The sequence below is a fragment of the Cherax quadricarinatus genome, chromosome 13 (assembly GCF_038502225.1).
Source record: "Cherax quadricarinatus isolate ZL_2023a chromosome 13, ASM3850222v1, whole genome shotgun sequence".
NCBI lineage: Eukaryota > Metazoa > Arthropoda > Malacostraca > Decapoda > Parastacidae > Cherax > Cherax quadricarinatus.
Genome location: NC_091304.1, coordinates 41,896,486 through 41,919,713, shown reverse-complemented (window position 1 = coordinate 41,919,713; position 23,228 = coordinate 41,896,486). Strand labels below are relative to the sequence as shown.

The 23,228-nt window shown below is 38.6% G+C and overlaps 1 protein-coding gene across 6 annotated transcripts in view; it reads right to left on the bottom strand.

Annotated features, from left to right (window-relative positions):
• LOC128688738 (ubiquitin-protein ligase E3C) overlaps window positions 1-23,228 on the bottom strand; it is a 401,351-nt gene that overhangs the window by 279,034 nt on the left and 99,089 nt on the right. For all 6 annotated transcript variants that reach the window (XM_070084672.1, XM_070084678.1, XM_070084673.1 and 3 more), the window contains one exon: window positions 17,986-18,139. In XM_070084672.1, the coding sequence (XP_069940773.1) occupies window positions 17,986-18,139 (154 nt within the window). The remainder of the gene's footprint in view (window positions 1-17,985; window positions 18,140-23,228) is intronic.

Genomic DNA, 23,228 nt, shown 5'->3' with positions numbered 1-23,228 from the left:
CAAACGTAGATCTATGTTTTTTTCAACATTTGAAAGTATATAAAAAATTTAATCTTTTTTTTTTTTTTACATTTGAAAACGTGTAAAAAACTTTGATCTACTTTTTTTTTTTTTGTATATTTGTTATATTCTACTTACACTTAGGTCACACTACACATACATGTACACATTTATTTATACACACTCATCTGAGTTTTCTTTGATTTTATCTTAATAGTTCTTGGTCTTATTACTTTTCCTTTTATATCCATGGGGAAGTGGAATAAGAATCTTTCCTCCGTAAGCCATGCGTGTTGTAAAAGTCAACTAAAATGCTGGGAACAATGGGCTAGTAACCCCTTTTCCTGTAAAGATTACTAAAAAGAATAAGAAGAAGAAAATTGTCAAAGTGGGAAGTCTGAATGTGCGTGGATGTTGTGCAAATGATAAGAAAGAGATGATTGTGGATGTTATGAATGAGAAGAAACTGGATGTCCTGGCTTCAAGTGAAACAAAGCTGAAGGGGGTGGGAGAGTTTCAATGGAGTGGAATAAATGGGATTAGGTCAGGGGTTTCAAATAGAGTTAGAGCTAAAGAAGGAGTAGCAATAATGTTGAAGGATAAGCTATGGCAGGAAAAGAGGGACTACAAATGTATTAATTCAAGGATTATATGGAGTAAAATAAAGATTGGATGTGAAAAGTGGGTTATAGTAAGCGTGTATGCACCTGGAGAAGAGAGAAGTGTAGAGGAGAGAGAGAGATTCTGGGAAATGTTGAGTGAATGCATGGGGAGTTTTGAATCAAGTGTGAGAGTAATGGTGGTTGGGGATTTCAATGCTAAAGTGGGTAAAAATGTTATGGAGGGAGTAGTAGGTAAATTTGGGGTGCCAGGGGTAAATGTAAATGGGGAGCCTTTAATTGAGCTATGTGTAGAAAGAAAGTAAATGTAAATGGGGAGCCTTTAATTGAGCTATGTGTAGAAAGAAATTTGGTAATAAGTAATACATATTTTATGAAAAAGAGGATAAATAAATATACAAGGTATGATGTAGCACGTAATGAAAGTAGTTTGTTAGATTATGTATTGGTGGATAAAAGGTTGATGGGTAGGCTCCAGGATGTACATGTTTATAGAGGGGCAACTGATATATCAGATCATTATTTAGTTGTAGCTACAGTTAGAGTAAGAGGTAGATGGGAAAAGAGGAAGGTGGCAACAACAAGTAAGAGGGAGGTGAAAGTGTATAAACTAAGGGAGGAGGAAGTTCGGGCAAGATATAAGCGACTATTGGCAGAAAGGTGGCCTAGTGCAAAGATGAGTAGTGGGGGGGTTGAAGAGGGTTGGAATAGTTTTAAAAATGCAGCATTAGAATGTGGGGCAGAAGTTTGTGGTTATAGGAGGGTAGGGGCAGGAGGAAAGAGGAGTGATTGGTGGAATGATGAAGTAAAGGGTGTGATAAGAGAGAAAAGGTAACTTACGAGAGATTTTTACAAAGCAGAAGTGTTATAAGAAGAGCAGAGTAAATGGAGAGTAAAAGAAAGGTGAAGAGAGTGCAAAAGGAGAGCAGATGAAAGAGTGGGAGAGGCACTGTCAAGAAATTTTAATGAAAAAAATAAAAAATTTTGGAGTGAGTTAAACAAGTTAAGAAAGCCTAGGGAAAGTATAGATTTGTCAGTTAAAAACAGAGTAAGGGAATTAGTAGATGGGGAGAGGGAGGTATTAGGTAGATGGCAAGAATATTTTGAGGAACTTTTAAATGTTGAGGAAGAAAGGGAGGCGGTAATTTCATGCACTGGCCAGGGAGGTATACCATCTTTTAGGAGTGAAGAAGAGCAGAATGTAAGTGTGGTGGAGGTACACGAGGCATTATGTAGAATGAAAGGGGGTAAAGCAGCTGGAACTGATGGGATCATGACAGAAATGTTAAAAGCAGGGGGGGATATAGTGTTGGAGTGGTTGGTACTTTTGTTTAATAAATGTATGAAAGAGGGGAAGGTACCTAGGGATTGGTGGAGAGCATGTATAGTCCCTTTATATAAAGGGAAAGGGGACAAAAGAGATTGTAAAAATTATAGAGGAATAAGTTTACTGAGTATACCAGGAAAAGTATACGGTAGGGTTATAATTGAAAGAATTAGAGGTAAGACAGAATGTAGAATTGCGGAGGAGCAAGGAGGCTTCAGAGTGGGTAGGGGATGTGTAGATCAAGTGTTTACATTGAAGCATATATGTGAACAGTATTTAGATGAAGGTAGGGAAGTTTTTATTGCATTTATGGATTTAGAAAAGGCATATGATAGAGTGGATAGAGGAGCAATGTGGCAGATGTTGCAAGTATATGGAATAGGTGGTAAGTTACTAAATGCTGTAAAGAGCTTTTATGAGGATAGTGAGGCTCAGGTTAGGGTGTGTAGAAGAGAGGGAGAATACTTCCCGGTAAAAGTAGGTCTTAGACAGGGATGTGTAATGTTACCATGGTTGTTTAATATATTTATAGATGGGGTTGTAAAAGAAGTAAATGCTAGGGTGTTCGGGAGAGGGGTGGGATTAAATTATGGGGAATCAAATTCAAAATGGGAATTGACACAGTTACTTTTTGCTGATGATACTGTGCTTATGGGAGATTCTAAAGAAAAATTGCAAAGGTTAGTGGATGAGTTTGAGAGTGTGTGTAAAGGTAGAAAGTTGAAAGTGAACATAGAAAAGAGTAAGATGATGAGGGTATCAAATGATTTAGATAAAGAAAAATTGGATATCAAATTGGGGAGGAGGAGTATGGAAGTGAATGTTTTCAGATACTTGGGAGTTGACGTGTCGGCTGATGGATTTATGAAGGATGAGGTTAATCATAGAATTGATGAGGGAAAAAAGGTGAGTGGTGCGTTGAGGTATATGTGGAGTCAAAAAACGTTATCTATGGAGGCAAAGAAGGTAATGTATGAAAGTATAGTAGTACCAACACTCTTATATGGATGTGAAGCTTGGGTGGTAAATGCAGCAGGGAGGAGACGGTTGGAGGCAGTGGAGATGTCCTGTCTAAGGGCAATGTGTGGTGTAAATATTATGCAGAAAATTCGGAGTGTGGAAATTAGGAGAAGGTGTGGAGTTAATAAAAGCATTAGTCAGAGGGCAGAAGAGGGGTTGTTGAGGTGGTTTGGTCATTTAGAGAGAATGGATCAAAGTAGAATGACATGGAAAGCATATAAATCTATAGGGGAAGGAAAGAGGGGTAGGGGTCGTCCTCGAAAGGGTTGGAAAGAGGGGGTAAAGGAGGTTTTGCGGGCGAGGGGCTTGGACTTCCAGCAAGCGTGCATGAGCGTGTTAGATAAGAGTGAATGGAGACGAATGATACTTGGGACCTGACGATCTGTTGGAGTGTGAGCAGGGTAATATTTAGTGAAGGGATTCAGGGAAACTGGTTATTTTCATATAGTCGGACTTGAGTCCTGGAAATGGGAAGTACAATGCCTGCACTTTAAAGGAGGGGTTTGGGATATTGGCAGTTTGGAGGGATATGTTGTGTATCTTTATACGTACAGCAGGGCCCCACTTTACGGCGTTTCACTTTACGGCATTCCGCTAATACGGACATTTCAAATTATGACCAAAACTCGCTATACAGCTTCCCCCACCTGTCTTTCTAATATGGTCACAGCTGCCCACCGAGTTTGTTTACATTCTCCCTGAGCACATCTCCTTATTATGTCTGGAAACTTTCCAAAATTTCAAGTGTTTTAAAGTTATTGTATATTTTATATGTATTGTATTTGATAATTAAACTTGTGTACACCTGTACCTAAATAAATTTACACACTGTGCTGGCATGTAGGTACACATTAAAATCACTAAGTCTCTCTACTCTTGATGCAATAATAATAATAATAATAATAATAATAATAATAATACAGTGGACCCCCGGTTAACGATTTTAATCCGTGCAAGAGGGGTAATTGTTATGCGAAATAATCGTTATGTGAATGAATTTTCCCCATAAGAAATAATGGAAATAAAATTAATTCGTGCAAGACACCCAAAAGTATGAAAAAAAAAATTTTACCACATGAAATATACATTTTCCCACACACAAAGAGAAGGATACATGCACAATAGTAGAGTAGTACATGCACAGTATATATTGTGCATGTACTAGTCTACTAAATGAAGAATAAATGACACTTACCTTTATTGAAGATGCAGCAATGACTGATGAGACACTGTGTCCTGGGAGTGCCTTTTCCTCCTGAGTACTGTAGGTCCTGTTTGGCATTTTCTTCCAGAACAGGCCTTATCACACTGTGTATGCCACTACGATTCTTAAATCTCTCAAACCAACCTTTGCTGGCTTTAAATTCACCAATATGAGCACTAGTTCCAGGCATTTTTCCCTGTTCACCTGGGTGTTAGTCGACTTGTGTGGGTTGCATCCTGGGAGACAAGATTAAGGACCCCAATGGAAATAAGTTAGACAGTCTTCGATGACACTGACTTTTTTGGGTTATCCTGGGTGGCAAATCCTCTGGGGTTAATTGTTTCTTGGTATTCTCAATAAGCCACACCAACAACGGTGCTACAGCAGCAGCAGCAGCTGACAGTGCAGCAGCAGCAGCAGCTGTACCACCAATAGTAGCGATGGTTGATTGGGGTTTATTATACAACCTGGCCAGCTCGGAGACATGCACTCCACTTTCATACTTATCAATGATCTTTTTCTTCATCTCTATTGTAATTCTCACCCTTATTGCTGTAGGGTTGGCACTAGAAGCTTTCTTGGGGCCCATGGTCACTTATTTTCCAGAGAAAGCACCGAAAACACTGTAATAATACGAAATATTCCGATTGTATGCTTGGATGTTACCGCGGAGGCTGGCTGGTAAACAATGCCACCGGCGGAACATGTGAGCGTGGCTCAGGCCGCGTCTTGGACGAAAATCGGTAAGCGGGTTTTTAAGCGGTATGTGAGGCAAAATTTTTGCGATTAAAGTAAGCGGTATGCGAAATAATCGCTATGTGATGCCATCGTTATGCGGGGGTCCACTGTAATAATAATCTCTTGGGCGCATTAATGTCGCATATTACGTTAATATAGACATTTCCCTTAATCTATCTATGATATTTTTTTCAAAATTATATAAGAAACACATTATGTAACACACAAACATGATACATGCACCCACAGTATAAAAATTTATACAAATACATATGAGATGTTTACCAAACGGTTTGTAGAAGTGTCGGAAGAATTACGTTTTCTCTAGCCCATCACCTGTTACTAGGGATAACTGTAGAAAAATATTCCTTTCGTATGCCTTCACTTTATAGCTATAATTCTGTACTAACTTGTACACAGTGTAAGAGTATTTGTTTCGTGATTTAATTATTATAATAATAATAAAAATATTATAAGGTAAAAGTTTCACAAACTCTTACAAATGTACATGAATGAACTAAAACTGAACACGTATTAATACCGTCTATTTCGCCTGACCGAGTGATCGTCCACAACCTGTTCAGTTTGTTTGTTTACGCTGTCTGAGCTCGGTGTATCATTAAATGTTGTATATTACGTTAATATACACATTTTCATTAATCCATCCGTGATATTTTTTCAAAATTATATAATAAACACGATACATAACATAAATACATAACAACATATGTGTAGAGAACCTAGGATAACCCAAAAAAGTCAGAGTGACTTACTTCCATTGCCTTCACTCAGAGCATCATTTCTTCTCAAAATGATGTTACATGAGAATGGGAGTGTTCTTCTTTATTTATTCTACCGTATCAATGTAGAGACAACCTATATACAATGTAACTTGTACACAAACCAGACGTGTACAATGTTTACAAAAAATACCTTCGCCTGGTTTGTTTACATAACTCTGTGCCTGTCCTCTCTCATGCACTCATTCTTTCTCTCTGGTATGGTAGCCTGGCTGACTACCATACATACCACACTTGATTTTTTACAATAAATACTACTCATCTCACCCTATATTTTAAGGTAAGTAATGAGTGAACTGTATATACATTTTATCGCTCTGGGATGCTTAAATATCATAGAATAGTATGTGTGGGTGGGGTGGCCTGGTATGGTAGCCTGGCTGACTACCATACATACCACACTTGATTTCTTACAATAAATACTACTTGTCTCACCCTAGATTAAGACTATAAATATTTTAAGGTAAGTAATGAGTGCACTACGTGTGTATTGTACTTTTTTATTGTTTTTTTGATGCCTGGTTCTATTGCTAACATAACATATGTTAGTGTAAACTTGTTATCTAGTGTTTGTATGCATTTGTAAGTGGAAAAAAAGGGTGTTCCACTTTACGGCGGTTTCCGCTTTACGGCGGTAGCCTGGAACCTAACCCGCCATATAAGTGGGGCCCTCCTGTATATGCTTCTAAACTGTTGTATTCTGAGCACCTCTGCAAAAGCAGTGATAATGTGTGAGTGTGGTGAAAGTGTTGAATGATAATGAAAGTATTTTCTTTTGGGGGATTTTCTTTCTTTTTTGGGTCACCCTGCCTCGGTGGGAGACGACCGTCTTGTTGAAAAAAAAAAAAAATTGAAAATATGTAAAAAAAAAAAACGTAGATCTACTTTTGGGGCACTAAACATGCAAACATAGATCTGCTTGGACAGTTTAAGGGTTAATAGGTATGATTCAATTATTGGGATGCTGAAAACCATGGTTATATTTTATTACCCGAGATATGAAGTAAATCTATTTTTGTGTGAATAAGAATTCAAAACAGAATGCAAGTGCAATATAAGAGATGCCTGGGAATATGACTAATGAACAGAGGAATATCTATTTTGTTTATTACAGACTCTACTTTTAAATTGGCATTTGTGAGTTTTGCATAAAAATGGCTATATTAACGATTTCTATGTGCTTCATAGAATAAAATACAGTGGAACTCTACTTGCTCATATCTGGATTTGCTCGTTTGCAGAGTCAATTTTCCTCATTTAAATTAAGTGAAATGGAATTAATTTGTTCCAGTGGAATTCCAGGCATGAGAAAATACTTCAATAATTTCCCTAATATCAACTCTACGGCTTATTTATCTATCACAATTCATGAAATATGACATAATAAACAATATTAACGACTATGATATATATACTAGAATTAATAAAATACATGTCATTACGTATGTGACTATTGGTGGTGACAATGGCCATTGTTGTTGTTGTTGGGGTTTATAGGGCCACCACAGCAGCTATTACTGTTCCTGACTACATGCGTAGAGAACCTAAGATGACCCAAAAAAGTCAGACAGAGTGACTTATAAGTGCTACACTCTTAATGCTACACTTTGCCACTGTTGCTTCATGTTGTCTGCCACTGCTACCTCATGATGTCTGCCACTGCTGCTTCATGATGTCTGCCACTGCTGCTTCATGTCTGCCACTGCTGCTTCATGTTGTCTGCCAATGCTGCTTCATGTTGTCTGCCACTGCTACCTCATGTTGTCTGCCACTGCTGCTTCATGTTTGCCACTGCTACCTCATGATGTCTGCCACTGCTGCTTCATGTTGTCTGCCACTGCTGCCTCATGATGTCTGCCACTGCTGCTTCATGTCTGCCACTGTTGCTTAATGTTTTCTGCCAGTGCTGCTTCATGTTGTCTGCCACTGCTGCTTCATGTTGTCTGCCACTGCTGCTTCATGTTGTCTGCCACTGCTACCTCATAATGTCTGCCACTGCTGCTTCATGTTGTCTGCCACTGCTACCTCATGATGTCTGTTCCCACTTTTGCTAGTGCTGAAGAGCTTTCTAACATGTGAAAGATGAGGGGCAGTGCCAATCGGACATTGCCAAAAAACTGAACATTTCTGCTACTTTGAGCACAATTTCAAGGTACTTTTTATCGTGAAACCAATCAAAATCATATCTATTTCTGTAGTATATCTTCCATTCTATCAAATGAGACAAAAAAAAAAAACGAGAATTTTTTTCTTTTTTTTAACAAGTTGGCCGTCTCCCACTGAGGCAGGGTGACCCAAAAAAGAAAGAAAATCCCAAAAAAGAAAATACTTTCATCATCATTCAACACCTTCACCTCATTCGCACATAATTACTGCTTTTGCAGAAGTGCTCAGAACACAACAGTTTAGAAGCATGTATGTACCTATAAAGATACACAACATATCCCTCCAAACTGCTAATATCCCGAACCCCTCCTTTAAAGTGCAGGCATTGTACTTCCCATTTCCAGGACTCAAGTCTGGCTATATAAAAATAACCAGTTTCCCTGAATCCTTTCACTAAATATTACCCTGCTCACACTCCAACAGATCGTCAGGTCCCAAATACCATACGTCTCCATTCACTCCTAACACGCTCACACACGCTTGCTGGAAGTCCAAGCCCCTCTCCCACAAAACCTCCTTTACCCCCTCCCTCCAACCTTTTCGAGGACGACCCCTACCCCGCCTTCCTTCCCCTTCAGATTTATACGCTCTCCATGTCATTCTACTTTGATCCATTCTCTCTAAATGACCAAACCACCTCAACAACCCCTCTTCAGCCCTCTGACTAATACTTTTATTAACTCCACACCTTCTCCTAATTTCCACACTCCGAATTTTCTGCATAATATTTACACCACACATTGCCCTTAGACAGGACATCTCCACTGCCTCCAGCCGCCTCCTCGCTGCTGCATTCACAACCCAAGCTTCACAACCATATAAGAGTGTTGGTATACTATACTTTCATACATTCCCTTCTTTGCCTCCATAGATAACGTTTTTTGACTCCACATATACCTCAACGCACCACTCACCTTTTTACCCTCATCAATTCTATGATTAACCTCATCCTTCATAAATCCATCCGCTGACACATCAACTCCCAAGTATCTGAAAACATTCACTTCTTCCATACTCCTCCTCCCCAATTTGATCTCCAATTTTTATTTATCTAAATCATTTGATACCCTCATCACCTTACTTTTTCTGCCTCATAAACACGCTAAGATAACAGGGATATCTTGCTACTCCTACTTACACTTTGGTCACACTTCACAGACACGCACATGCATATATATATATACATACATCTAGGTTTTTCTCCTTTTTCTAAATAGCTCTTGTTCTTTTTTATTTCTTCTATTGTCCATGGGGAAGTGGAAAAGAATCTTTCCTCCGTAAGCCATGCGTGTCGTATGAGGCGACTAAAATGCCGTGAGCAATGGGCTAGTAACCCCTTCTCCTGTATACAATTACTAAAAAAGAGAAGAAGAAAAACTTTATAAAACTGGGTTGCTTAAATGTGCGTGGATGTAGTGCGGATGACAAGAAACAGATGATTGCTGATGTTATGAATGAAAAGAAGTTGGAAGTCCTGGCCCTAAGCGAAACAAAGCTGAAGGGGGTAGGAGAGTTTCAGTGGGGGGAAATAAATGGGATTAAATCTGGAGTATCTGAGAGAGTTAGAGCAAAGGAAGGGGTAGCAGTAATGTTAAATGATCAGTTATGGAAGGAGAAAAGAGAATATGAATGTGTAAATTCAAGGATTATGTGGATTAAAGTAAAGGTTGGATGCGAGAAGTGGGTCATAATAAGCGTGTATGCACCTGGAGAAGAGAGGAATGCAGAGGAGAGAGAGAGATTTTGGGAGATGTTAAGTGAATGTATAGGAGCCTTTGAACCAAGTGAGAGAGTAATTGTGGTAGGGGACTTGAATGCTAAAGTAGGAGAAACTTTTAGAGAGGGTGTGGTAGGTAAGTTTGGGGTGCCAGGTGTAAATGATAATGGGAGCCCTTTGATTGAACTTTGTATAGAAAGGGGTTTAGTTATAGGTAATACATATTTTAAGAAAAAGAGGATAAATAAGTATACACGATATGATGTAGGGCGAAATGACAGTAGTTTGTTGGATTATGTATTGGTAGATAAAAGACTGTTGAGTAGACTTCAGGATGTACATGTTTATAGAGGGGCCACAGATATATCAGATCACTTTCTAGTTGTAGCTACACTGAGAGTAAAAGGTAGATGGGATACAAGGAGAATAGAAGCATCAGGGAAGAGAGAGGTGAAGGTTTATAAACTAAAAGAGGAGGCAGTTAGGGTAAGATATAAACAGCTATTGGAGGATAGATGGGCTAATGAGAGCATAGGCAATGGGGTCGAAGAGGTATGGGGTAGGTTTAAAAATGTAGTGTTAGAGTGTTCAGCAGAAGTTTGTGGTTACAGGAAAGTGGGTGCAGGAGGGAAGAGGAGCGATTGGTGGAATGATGATGTAAAGAGAGTAGTAAGGGAGAAAAAGTTAGCATATGAGAAGTTTTTACAAAGTAGAAGTGATGCAAGGAGGGAAGAGTATATGGAGAAAAAGAGAGAAGTTAAGAGAGTGGTGAAGCAATGTAAAAAGAGAGCAAATGAGAGAGTGGGTGAGATGTTATCAACAAATTTTGTTGAAAATAAGAAAAAGTTTTGGAGTGAGATTAACAAGTTAAGAAAGCCTAGAGAACAAATGGATTTGTCAGTTAAAAATAGGAGAGGAGAGTTATTAAATGGAGAGTTAGAGGTATTGGGAAGATGGAAGGAATATTTTGAGGAATTGTTAAATGTTGATGAAGATAGGGAAGCTGTGATTTCGTGTATAGGGCAAGGAGGAATAACATCTTGTAGGAGTGAGGAAGAGCCAGTTGTGAGTGTGGGGGAAGTTCGTGAGGCAGTAGGTAAAATGAAAGGGGGTAAGGCAGCCGGGATTGATGGGATAAAGATAGAAATGTTAAAAGCAGGTGGGGATATAGTTTTGGAGTGGTTGGTGCAATTATTTAATAAATGTATGGAAGAGGGTAAGGTACCTAGGGATTGGCAGAGAGCATGCATAGTTCCTTTGTATAAAGGCAAAGGGGATAAAAGAGAGTGCAAAAATTATAGGGGGATAAGTCTGTTGAGTGTACCTGGTAAAGTGTATGGTAGAGTTATAATTGAAAGAATTAAGAGTAAGACGGAGAATAGGATAGCAGATGAACAAGGAGGCTTTAGGAAAGGTAGGGGGTGTGTGGACCAGGTGTTTACAGTGAAACATATAAGTGAACAGTATTTAGATAAGGCTAAAGAGGTCTTTGTGGCATTTATGGATTTGGAAAAGGCGTATGACAGGGTGGATAGGGGGGCAATGTGGCAGATGTTGCAAGTGTATGGTGTAGGAGGTAGGTTACTGAAAGCAGTGAAGAGTTTTTACGAGGATAGTGAGGCTCAAGTTAGAGTATGTAGGAAAGAGGGAAATTTTTTCCCAGTAAAAGTAGGCCTTAGACAAGGATGTGTGATGTCACCGTGGTTGTTTAATATATTTATAGATGGGGTTGTAAGAGAAGTAAATGCGAGGGTCTTGGCAAGAGGCGTGGAGTTAAAAGATAAAGAATCACACACAAAGTGGGAGTTGTCACAGCTGCTCTTTGCTGATGACACTGTGCTCTTGGGAGATTCTGAAGAGAAGTTGCAGAGATTGGTGGATGAATTTGGTAGGGTGTGCAAAAGAAGAAAATTAAAGGTGAATACAGGAAAGAGTAAGGTTATGAGGATAACAAAAAGATTAGGTGATGAAAGATTGAATATCAGATTGGAGGGAGAGAGTATGGAGGAGGTGAACGTATTCAGATATTTGGGAGTGGACGTGTCAGCGGATGGGTCTATGAAAGATGAGGTGAATCATAGAATTGATGAGGGAAAAAGAGTGAGTGGTGCACTTAGGAGTCTGTGGAGACAGAGAAGTTTGTCCTTGGAGGCAAAGAGGGGAATGTATGAGAGTATAGTTTTACCAACGCTCTTATATGGGTGTGAAGCGTGGGTGATGAATGTTGCAGCGAGGAGAAGGCTGGAGGCAGTGGAGATGTCATGTCTGAGGGCAATGTGTGGTGTGAATATAATGCAGAGAATTCGTAGTTTGGAAGTTAGGAGGAGGTGCGGGATTACCAAAACTGTTGTCCAGAGGGCTGAGGAAGGGTTGTTGAGGTGGTTCGGACATGTAGAGAGAATGGAGCGAAATAGAATGACTTCAACAGTGTATCAGTCTGTAGTGGAAGGAAGGCGGGGTAGGGGTCGGCCTAGGAAGGGTTGGAGGGAGGGGGTAAAGGAGGTTTTGTGTGCGAGGGGCTTGGACTTCCAGCAGGCATGCGTGAGCGTGTTTGATAGGAGTGAATGGAGACAAATGGTTTTTAATACTTGACGTGCTGTTGGAGTGTGAGCAAAGTAACATTTATGAAGGGATTCAGGGAAACCGGCAGGCCGGACTTGAGTCCTGGAGATGGGAAGTACAGTGCCTGCACTCTGAAGGAGGGGTGTTAATGTTGCAGTTTAAAAACTGTAGTGTAAAGCACCCTTCTGGCAAGACAGTGATGGAGTGAATGATGGTGAAAGTTTTTCTTTTTCGGGCCACCCTGCCTTGGTGGGAATCGGCCGGTGTGATAATAAAAAAAAAAAAATAAAAATAATCACCTTACTCTTTTCTATGTTCATTTTCAAGTTTCTACCTTTACACACACTCCCAAACTCATCCACTAACCTCTGCAATTTTTCTTTAGAATCTCCCAAGAGCACAGTATCATCAGCAAAAAGCAACTGTCAATTCCCATTTTGTATTTGATTCCCCATAATTTAATCCCACCCCTCTCCCGAACACCCTTGCATTTATTCTCTTACAACCCCATCTATAAATATATTAAACAACCATGGTGACATGACACATCCCTGTCTAAGACCTACTTTTACCGGGAAGTAGTCTCCCTCTCTTCTACACACCCTAACCTGAGCCTCACTATATTCATAAAAACTCTTTACAACATTTAGTAACTTACCACCTATTCCATATACAGTGGACCCCCGGTTTACGATATTATTTCATTCCAGAAGTATGTTCAGGTGCCATTACTGAACGAATTTGTTCCCATAAGGAATATTGTGAATTAGATTAGTCCATTTCAGACCCCCAAACATACACGTACAAACGCACTTACATAAATACACTTACATAATTGGTCGCATTGGGAGCTGATCGTGAACCGGGGGTCCACTGTACTTGCAACATCTGCCACATTGCTCCCCTAACCACTCTATCATATGCCTTTTCTAAATCCATAAATGCAATAAAAACTTCCCTACCTTTATCTAAATACTGTTCACATATATGCCTCAATGTAAACACTTGATCTACACATCCCCTACCTACTCTGAAACCTACTTGTTCATTCGCGATCCTACATTCTGTCTTACCTCTAATTCTTTCAATTATAACCCTACCATACACTTTTCCTGGTATACTCAGTAAACTTATTCCTCTATAATTTTTACAATCTCTTTTGTCCCCCTTTCCTTTATATAAAGGGACTATACATGCTCTCTGCCAATCCTTAGGTACCTTCCCCTCTTTCGTACATTTATTAAACAAAAATACCAACCTCTCCAACACTATATCCCCCCTGCTTTTAACATTTCTGTCACGATCCCATCAGTTCCAGCTGCTTTACCCCCTTTCATTCTACGTAATGCCTCACGCACCTCCCCCACACTCACATCCTGTTCTTCTTCACTCCTAAAAGATGGTATACCTCCCTGGCCAGTGCATGAAATTACTGCCTCCCTTTCTTCATTGACATTTAAAAGTTCCTCAAAATATTCTCTCCATCTACCCAAAACCTCCATCTCCCCATCTACTAACTCCCCTACTCTGTTTTTAACTGACAAATCAAATCGTTCTTTAGGCTTTCAAAACTTAACTCACTCCAAAATTTTTTCTTATTTTCATTAAAATTTCTTGACAGTGCCTTGCCCACTCTATCATCTGCTCTCCTTTTGCACTTTCTCACCACTCTCTTCACCTTTCTTTTACTCTCGATATACTCTACTCTTCTTATAACATGTCTGCTTTGTAAAAACCTCTCAAAAGCTAACTTTTTCTCTTTTATCACACCCTTTACTTCATCATTCCACCAATCACTCCTGATTCCTCCTGCACCCACTCTCCTATAACCACAAACTTCTGCCCCACATTCTAATACTGCATTTTTAAAACTATTCCAACCCTCTTCAACCCCCCCACTACTCATACTAGCACCAGCCCACCTTTCTGCCAATAGTTGCTTACATCTCACCCGAACTTCCTCCTCCCTTAGTTTATACACTTTCACCTCCCTCTTGCTTGTTGTTGCCATTTTCCTCTTTCCCCACCTACCTCTTACTCTAACTGTAGCTACAACTAAATAATGATCCGATATATCAGTTGCCCCTCTATAAACGTGTACATCCTGGAGCCTACCCATCAACATTTTATCCACCAATACATAATCTAACAAACTACTTTCATTACGTGCTATATCATTCCTCGTATATTTGTTTATCCTCTTCTTCATAAAATATGTATTACTCATTACCAAATCTCTTTCTACACATAGCTCAATTAAAGGCTACCCATTTTCTTTCACCCCTGGCACCCCAAAATTAAAATTACCTACTACTCCCTCTACAACATTTTTGCCCACTTTAGCATTGAAATCCCCAACCACCATTACTCTCACACTTGCTTCAAAACTCCCCACGCATTCACTCAATATTTCCCAAAATCTCTCTACGAGAATACAAAAATAAAAACCATATGAAAATATAACATTAACCCTTTGAGGGTTTTGGACGTACTAGTACGGCTTACGACCCAGGGTTTTTGACGTACTAGTATGCCTAAATTCTAGCGCCCTCAAATCTAGTGGGAGAAAGCTGGTAGGCCTCCATATGAAAGAATGGGTCTATGTGGTCAGTGTGCACAGTATAAAAAAAATCCTGCAGCACACAGTGCATAATGAGAAAAAAAACTTTGACCGTTTTTTCTGGAATAAAACAGCGACTTTGCACTGTATTTTCGTATGGTATTTATTGTTGTATTCTAGTTTTCTTGGTCTCATTTTATAGAATGGAAGGCATATCATAGAAATTGAGATGATTTTGACTGGTTTTACAATGAAAAGTACCTTGAAATTGAGCTCAAAGTAGCAGAAATGTTCGATTTTTACCAAAATTCAAAAGTAAACAAATTATGCCAAGCGTCCAATACACGTCAACTGGTGTCTAATATTCTTTTGCAAGTGCGCCAATATGATTCATACCATTTTTTACACTAATGCAGTAGTCTGTATAACAGTAAATCTTCTATTTTTTGTGAGAATAAAAATTCAAAGTGGAAAGCAAAAGAATGTAAGAGGGGCCTCGAGACGTGACTAATGAACAGAGGAAATGTCATTTTAGTGCCAGGAATGTATTTCTTGTTTGTTCTGGACCCTATTCGGAAATTGGCATCTTTTGAAATTTGTGTGAAATTGGCAAAATTGCTAAATTCTGACCACTGTACTGGATAGTTGAAATTGGTAAATGGGTGGTTTCTTGCACTCATTCAATAGAAAAAATGGAGTTCTAGCAAAATATTCATGTTTTTTGTCAACTAGTACAGTGGAACTGGCCAAAAATGGGGCTCAAAGTGGGCAAAATCGCCGATCCGTAAACATCGCCGAGACCGCTAACTTCGCGAGAGCATAATTCCATAAGTTTTCCATCAAATTTCATATTTTTGGTGTCATTATGATCGGGAAAAGATTCTCTATCTTTTCATGAGAAATTTTTTTTTTTTAACCCTTTCAGGGTCCATCCCGTATATCTACGGCTTTGCGTTCAGTGTCCAAACCGTAGATCTACGTCATGAGCTCAGCTCACTCTGATAAACTGTGAGTGGTACACTTGGGCCTAGATATGAGAGAATACATCTATGTGGTATGTGTGCACCACATAAAACAAATCCTGCAGCACACTGTGTATAATGAGAGAAAAAAAACTGAAACCAAGATTTTTGATTAAAACAGCAATTTTGCAGTGTTTTTTCGTATGTTTTTTATACATATTTGTATTTGCAATTTCTTGGTCTCATTTGATAGAATGGAAGACATATTACAGAATTAGAGATGATTTTGATTGGTTTTAGCACCGGAAATGGCTTGAAACTGAGCTCAAAGTAGCGGAAATGTTAAATTTTTGTCGATGTTCAAGAGTAAACAAACGACCTCACACGTCTAATACACGCCAGCTGGTGGATCTAATACACATTCACAAATGTGGTGATGATATTTATACAATTATTACAATATTGCATAACAGTAAATCTTCTATTTTTTGGTGTGAATAAAAATTCATTATGTAAATAAAAAATAAAAATGGGATTTATTTGTAAAGCCTCAAAACGTAACTAATGAACAGAGGAAATGTTAGTTTAGTGCCAGGAATGCCTACATTGTTTATTCTGGATGCTATTTTGAAATTGGAATATTTTGAACTTTGTGTTAAATTGGCCAAATTACCAATTTCTGATCACTTTATTTTGTAGTTGAAACAGTTGACTTGGCGATTTCTTGTGCTCAATCGATAGAATAGAAGTAATACTAGTAAAATAGCTAAGAATTTGGTCGACTGGAATGATGTAATTGGCCTAAAATGGAAGTCAAAGTCGGCAAAATCGCCAATTCGTAAATATCGCTGACACATCAAAATTCGCGAGAGCATAATTTCATCAATTTTCCATCAAATTTCGTACTTTTTGTTTTATTACCTTCGCAAAAAGATTCTCTACCATTTCATAAGAAAAAATAACAAATTTTTTTTTGGAAAATTCTTGGACACTGGGGCACCACTTCAGATTTGGGCCTTGGACCCTGAAAGGGTTAAATTTGGCCGAACCTGAGAACGAGTCTCGGAGAGGGCCTGTCAACCCTCAAAGGGTTAAGGGAAGGCTAATGGCTGAGAAGTGAACTCCGTTATTTATGGTCGAATTTCTTTCATTTTTGGTGTACGCTAAGAAGCGTCTTTCCATCATACATTGTCCAAGTTTCAATAAGATAGTCCAGCAAACAACTGAGATCCAATTCCCTAGATCAAGAGCAAGAGCCCTTCACCAGCGTCAAGGAACCTCCCTTGAGGCCTGCTTGCATCTGGAAATTTCGCTCGCGTCTGGAAGCAAAAAATCGACCGAGCGACTGCTCGCATCTGGAAAAACTTGCACGTGGATGCACTCAAAAGTAGAGGTTCCACTGTAGTTGAATGGGCCATTTCTTGTGCTCAATAAATAGAATGGAAAGCATACTAGTGAAATAACTAAGAATTTTGTCAAATGGAACAAAGTAATTGGCTTAAAATAGGACTCAAACTGGGCAAAATTACCAATGCATAAAATATACCTAGACCGCTAACTCTGGGCCTTTGTAATTCCGTGAGTTTTCCATCATATTTCATAATTTTGGTATCACTACCTTCAGAAAAAGATTCTCAACCTTTCAGAAGAATTTTTTTTTTAAGGGTGAACACTGAGAGTAATATTAATTTTGTGGGTCTGGACAGGAAAAGAATTAAATTGGACAAAATCACTGTTGCATAAAATGCTCCTTGACCTCCAACTTTGCACCTGTGTAATTCCCTAAATATTACATAAAATTTTGCTTTTTGGTGCCATTACCTTTAAACTGTCCAAACGTAGATCTACGTTTTTTCGCATAGTGCTCCAAACGTAGATCTACGTTTTTTTTTTTTTTACATGCTTTCAAATGGGGAAAATCAAGGTCGGAGCACTACGAGTGTCAACGTAGATCTACATTTGGACAGTTCAAGGATTAAAAAAAAAAATTTCTTAGTATTTTAAAAGAATTTTTTTTTCTAAAATGCCAACACAGAAGGGGCTTTCAATTTGGGGGATGCCAACAGCTTATGTGTTAAATATCCTCTACACCATTTCTCTAAAGCAAAATATTTTTGTTTTTGCTTTAGCTTAATAGCTGTTACCCAACAAGGCATTGATCCAAAGAAAAAATTAGTTTGTTTTGGTCATAAACTAGAGTAATGGGAGTCTTCCATTATGCCACTGATACTGTCAGTTTGGTTAACATGACCTACATATATCATGTAGTACCATTCAAATTTCAATAAGAAAGTCATGTTGGCACTTACAATAGTGTTGAGTCATTAACAGCACAGGCAAAGGTAAGGGGCTTCATAAGTAGATTTAAGAGTGATTCAGCAAGAGGTGTGGGTGGAGCTTCGGTAGACTCGTACACCTCAGGGATACGTGTCACTAACAAGTGAACCATTTGTTGATAATAGCCTGAAATTTAACCATTGGCTACTTAAAATTGTCCTATAAATAATTGCATATTAAAATATAATAAAAATAAGTAAAGAGAATACTATAAAACAAATTTTTATCACAGTTGTGTACAAAATTTGAAAGAAATAACAATTGGTGATAATTAGCCTGTGCTTATCCTCACCATAAACATCAATATAATGTAATGGGATAACAAATGATAAACTGAATCTATCTGAACTTTAGATGAGATAGTTAGATTTTCCTGAAAAGCACAAAGTCAATGTTTGCTGAAAGCACTGTCCTAACCTCATACAAAATATCTCCCAAGCTACTACTTTCAGACCAAAAATATTCTTAAACTAATACATGTTGGGGGAGAAGGTAAAGACAAAATTATAACCTGCAGTTTAGAAAAACTAAGATAAAAATAACACATACTATATCCTTAGTCTATGCCATAAGAAATCTTGTAAGACACTAAATTTTGGAATAATTTTAACCTCTTCCCCATAATTTTTTTTTTTTAATTTTTACATAGCCTCAAAGATATCTTACTTATGGAATATGGAATACTCCTTCCTCCCAATACAATATTGTGCTATATATACAAATAGAGCCCATTCTCCTGTATAAGTTAATACATGTAAAAAGAAAAACTTTTCTTTCTTTTTAGGTCACTACACCACTTCGGTGGGAGATATACATATACAGTGGTATATCGAGTTTTGAACATCTCCCAACTCGACTAATTATGTAAGTGTATTTTTGCAGGTGCTTTTGTAAGTGTATTTTTGGGGGTCTGAAACGGACTAATCTAATTTACATTATTCCCTATGGGAACAAATTCGTTCAGTAACGGCACTCGAACAGCCTTCTGGAAAGAATTAAGTTCGTAACTCGAGGTACCACTGTAGAAGAAACTGGTCTTATAAAATAGCATAAATGTTGATGATCATAAGACACAGAAGCAGCATTAGCAGTATTATTTTTTTAACACACTGCCCATCTTCCATCAAGGAGAAAAAGGAGAAAAACTTTCATTCTTTTGCATTCACTGTCTTCCCAGAAGTGTGCTAACATCATGGCTCAGTAATAATAGTAGGTTGGAAGATAGCAACCATCCAGGAAGGTACTATCCTGTCAAATAAGTGTGAAATACAAATCTGTAATTGTTTCATACAATTGCAGGATTGCTGCATCTTTTCTTTCTGTCTAATAGACACTTAAGATAACACATACATCTTGCTATTACTACTTAGACCTAGTTTATACTACACATGTCACTGTGCATGTACATTTATGTGTACATATATACATACCAATCCAAGTTTTTTTTCGAATTTCTTAATAGTTTTAGTTCTTAGTGTTTCCTTCCATTTTCATGGGGAAGTAAAGAATAATGTTTCCTCTTTAAGTATATACAGTGGACTCCCGCCTCACGAACGCATCGCGTTAAGTTAAATCCACCATATGAAGAATTCGAATGCAAAAATTTTGCCTCGCCTCACGATAAAAAACTCGCCTTACATGATTCGTCCAGGACGCATCCTACGTGTGGCCTCAGCTGCCCCGTGGGTGCCACTGTTCACAAGCCAGCCAGTGCGGTCGCATCTAAGCATACATTCGGTACATTTCATATTATCAGAGTGTTTTTAGTGCTTGTAACTGCAAAATAAGTCACCATGGGCCCCAAGAAAGCTTCTAGTGCCAACCCTCTGGTAAAAAGGGTGAAAATTACTATGGAAATGAAGAAAGAGATACAGTGGTCCCTCGATAATAGTCGGGCTCAAAATTCGTCCTTTTCGGAAATTGTTGCGTTATTTTAGTCCAAACATTGGCTCATAAATGGTCGGTTGACTTGCTAATCATAGTTCGTCCTGGACATGCACTCATGGCTCTGAGCTGCCTTGGCCTCCCTTCCCAGCCAGTGTGCCATTGTTTACCAGTAAGCGACAGTCCCCTCACGTGTTCATACGAAATATTTCGTAATATTCCATTCATTTTAGTGCTTGCAAGTGCTAAATAAGCTACCATGGCTCCAAAGAAAGCTCCTAGTGCCAAGCCTTTGGTAAAGAAGGTGAGAAATACGATTGAATTTAAGAAAACATCACTGAACAACATGAAAGTGGCGTACGTGTGGCCAAACTGGCCAGGATGTATAATAAATCCCGTACAACCATATCTTCCATCGTGGCCAAGAAAAAGGAAATCAAGGAAGCTGTTGTTGCAAAGGGGGTAAATATTTTGACAAAAAAAAGATCACCAGTACTCGAAGAGGTTGAGAAGTTATTATTGGTGTGGATAAACGAGAAGGAGGGAGGAGGAGGAAGAGAGATGGAAAAGGTGCCTTCTTCAGAAATCAAGGAGATTTTTGAAATGAGGGGTAGGATGGAAAGATTTATGGAGAAACACCACCCTGAGAAGGATGTTGCAAGCCATATCAGCAACTTGTACAGTGACAGAGTCTTGGCCCATTTTAGGGAAGCTTTAAAGAGACGCCAGAAACAGAGCTCTCTGGACACTTTTTTTGCGAGACAGGACTCCAATGACTCTCAAGCTGGTCCTAGTGGCATTAAGAAACATAGAAGAGAAGTAACCCCAGAAAAGGACTTAGTACCTAAGGTGTTGATGGAAGGAGATTCCCCTTCCAAACAGTAACTAATCCAATCTCTCTCCTCCTCCAGTCTTCCAAACACTAAGAAGAATCGCCAATAAACATAAGTGTTATGCTGTTAATGTTTCATTCAACATGTCCCATTGCATTGTTTATGTACTACATCTATTTTTCATGTAAAAAAATTTTCGTTTTAATACTTCTGGGTGTCAGGAACGGATTAATTGTATTTACATTACTTCTTATGGGGAAAATTGATTAAAAATCATCTTTTTCGATAATCGTCACACTTCCAGAAACGGATTAACGACGATAAACGAGGGACCACTGTAATTGCTAAGTACGAAAGTGGAGTGCGTGTCTCTGAGCTGGCCAGGTTGTATACCAAACCCCAATCAACCATCGCCACTATCTTGGCCAACAAAACAGCAGCCAAGGAAGCTGTTCTCGCAAAAGGTGCAAATTTGTTTTTGAAACTGAGATCGCAAGTGATAGAAGATGTTGAGAGACTGTTATTGGTGTGGATAAATGAAAAACAGATAGCAGGAGATAGCATATCTCAAGCGATCATACGTGAAAAGGCTAGGAAGTTGCATGACGATTTAATTAGAAAAATGCTTGCAACTAGTGGTGATATGAGTGAATTTAAGGCCAGCAAAGGTTATTTGAGAAATTTAAGAATTGTAGTAGCATACACAGTGTGATAAGGTATGGTGAGGCTGCCAGTTCGGACCAAAAAGTGGCTGAAAAATATGTGAAGGAATTCAAGGAGTACATAGACAGTGAAAAATTGAAACCTGAACAAGTGTTTAATTATGGCAAAACAGGCCTGTTTTGGAAGAAAATGCCAAGCAGGACCTACATTACTCAAGAGACAAAGGCATTCCCAGGACATAAGCCTACGAAAAACAGGCTTACTCTTTTGACGTGTGCTAATGCTAGTGGTGATTGCAAAGTTAAGCCTTTATTGGTGTATCACTCTGAAACTCCCAGAGCATTCAGGCAAAACAATGTCCTCAAGGCTAATTTGTGTGTGCTGTGGAGGGAAAACATTGACACAGCTACTGCAAGCCGTGTTGGCAACCTGTACAATGACAATGTTATGGCCCATTTTAGACAAATCGTAAAGGAACAGGAGGTACAGAGCTCTATGGACAGATTTGTTGTGCGACAGAGGTTCAATGACTCTCAAGCTGGTCCTAGTGGCATTAAAAGAAGAAGGGAAGGAACCCCAGAAAAGGACTTGCTACCTCAAGTCCTAATGGAAGGAGATTTCCCATCTAAACAATAACTTCCACATTCTCCCCTCCTCCCATCCCATCAATCATCACCAGATCTTCAATAAAGGTAAGTGTCATGTATTCTATTCTTAGTAGAGTAGTAATTGTGCATGTCTTCTTCAGTTTGTGTGTATTAAAATTAATATTTCATGGGGTAAAAATTTTTTTTTTCCATACTTTGGGGTGTCAGGAACGGATTAATTTGATTTCCATTATTTTTTATGGGGAAATTAATTCAGCTAACGATAATTTTGGCTTACGATGAGCTCTCAGGAATGGATTAATATCATAAGGCAAGGGTCCACTGTATTCATAAAAGATGACTACAATGCTGTGAGCAAGAGATTAACCCTTTCAGGGTTTTCAACGTACTAGTACAGCTTACACACCAGGGTTATTGACATACTAGTAGGCCTAAATTCTAGCGTCTTCAAATCTAGCGAGAGAAAGCTGGTAGGCCTACATATGAAAGAATGGGTCTATGTGGTCAGTGTGCGCAGTCTAAAAAAATCCTGCAGCACACAGTGCGTAACGAGAAAAAAAAAAACTTTGACAGTGTTTTTGGATTCAAACAGCGACTTTGCACTGTATTTTTGTATGGTAATTATAGTTGTATTCTAGTTTTCCTGGTCTCATCTTATAGAATGGAAGGCATTTTACAGAAATTAAGATGATTTTGACTGGTTTCATAATGAAAAGTACCTTGAAATTGACCTCAAAGTAGCAGAAATGTTCGATTTTTACCAACGTTCAAAAGTAAACAAATCATGCCAAGCATCCAATACACGTCAACTGGTGAGTCTAATATTCTTTCACAAGTGCGCTGGTATTATTTATATCATTTCTACACTAATGCAGTAGTCTGCATAACAGTAAATCTTCTATTTTTTGTAAGAATAAAAATTCAAAGTGGAAAGTAAAAGAAATACAATAGGGGCCTTGGGATGTGACTAAAGAACAGAGAACTTGTTATTTTAGTGCCAGGAATGTCTTTCTTGTTTATTCTGTACCCTATTTGGAAATTGGCATCTTCTGATATTTGTGTGAAATTGGCAAAATTGCCAATTTCTAACCACTTCATTGGATAGTTGAAATTGGTAAATAGGTGGTTTCTTGTACTCATTTGATAGAAAAAATGGAGTTCTAGCAAAATAAATATGATTTTTGTCGACTAGTGCACAGGAATTGGCCAAAATCAGGGCTCAAAGTG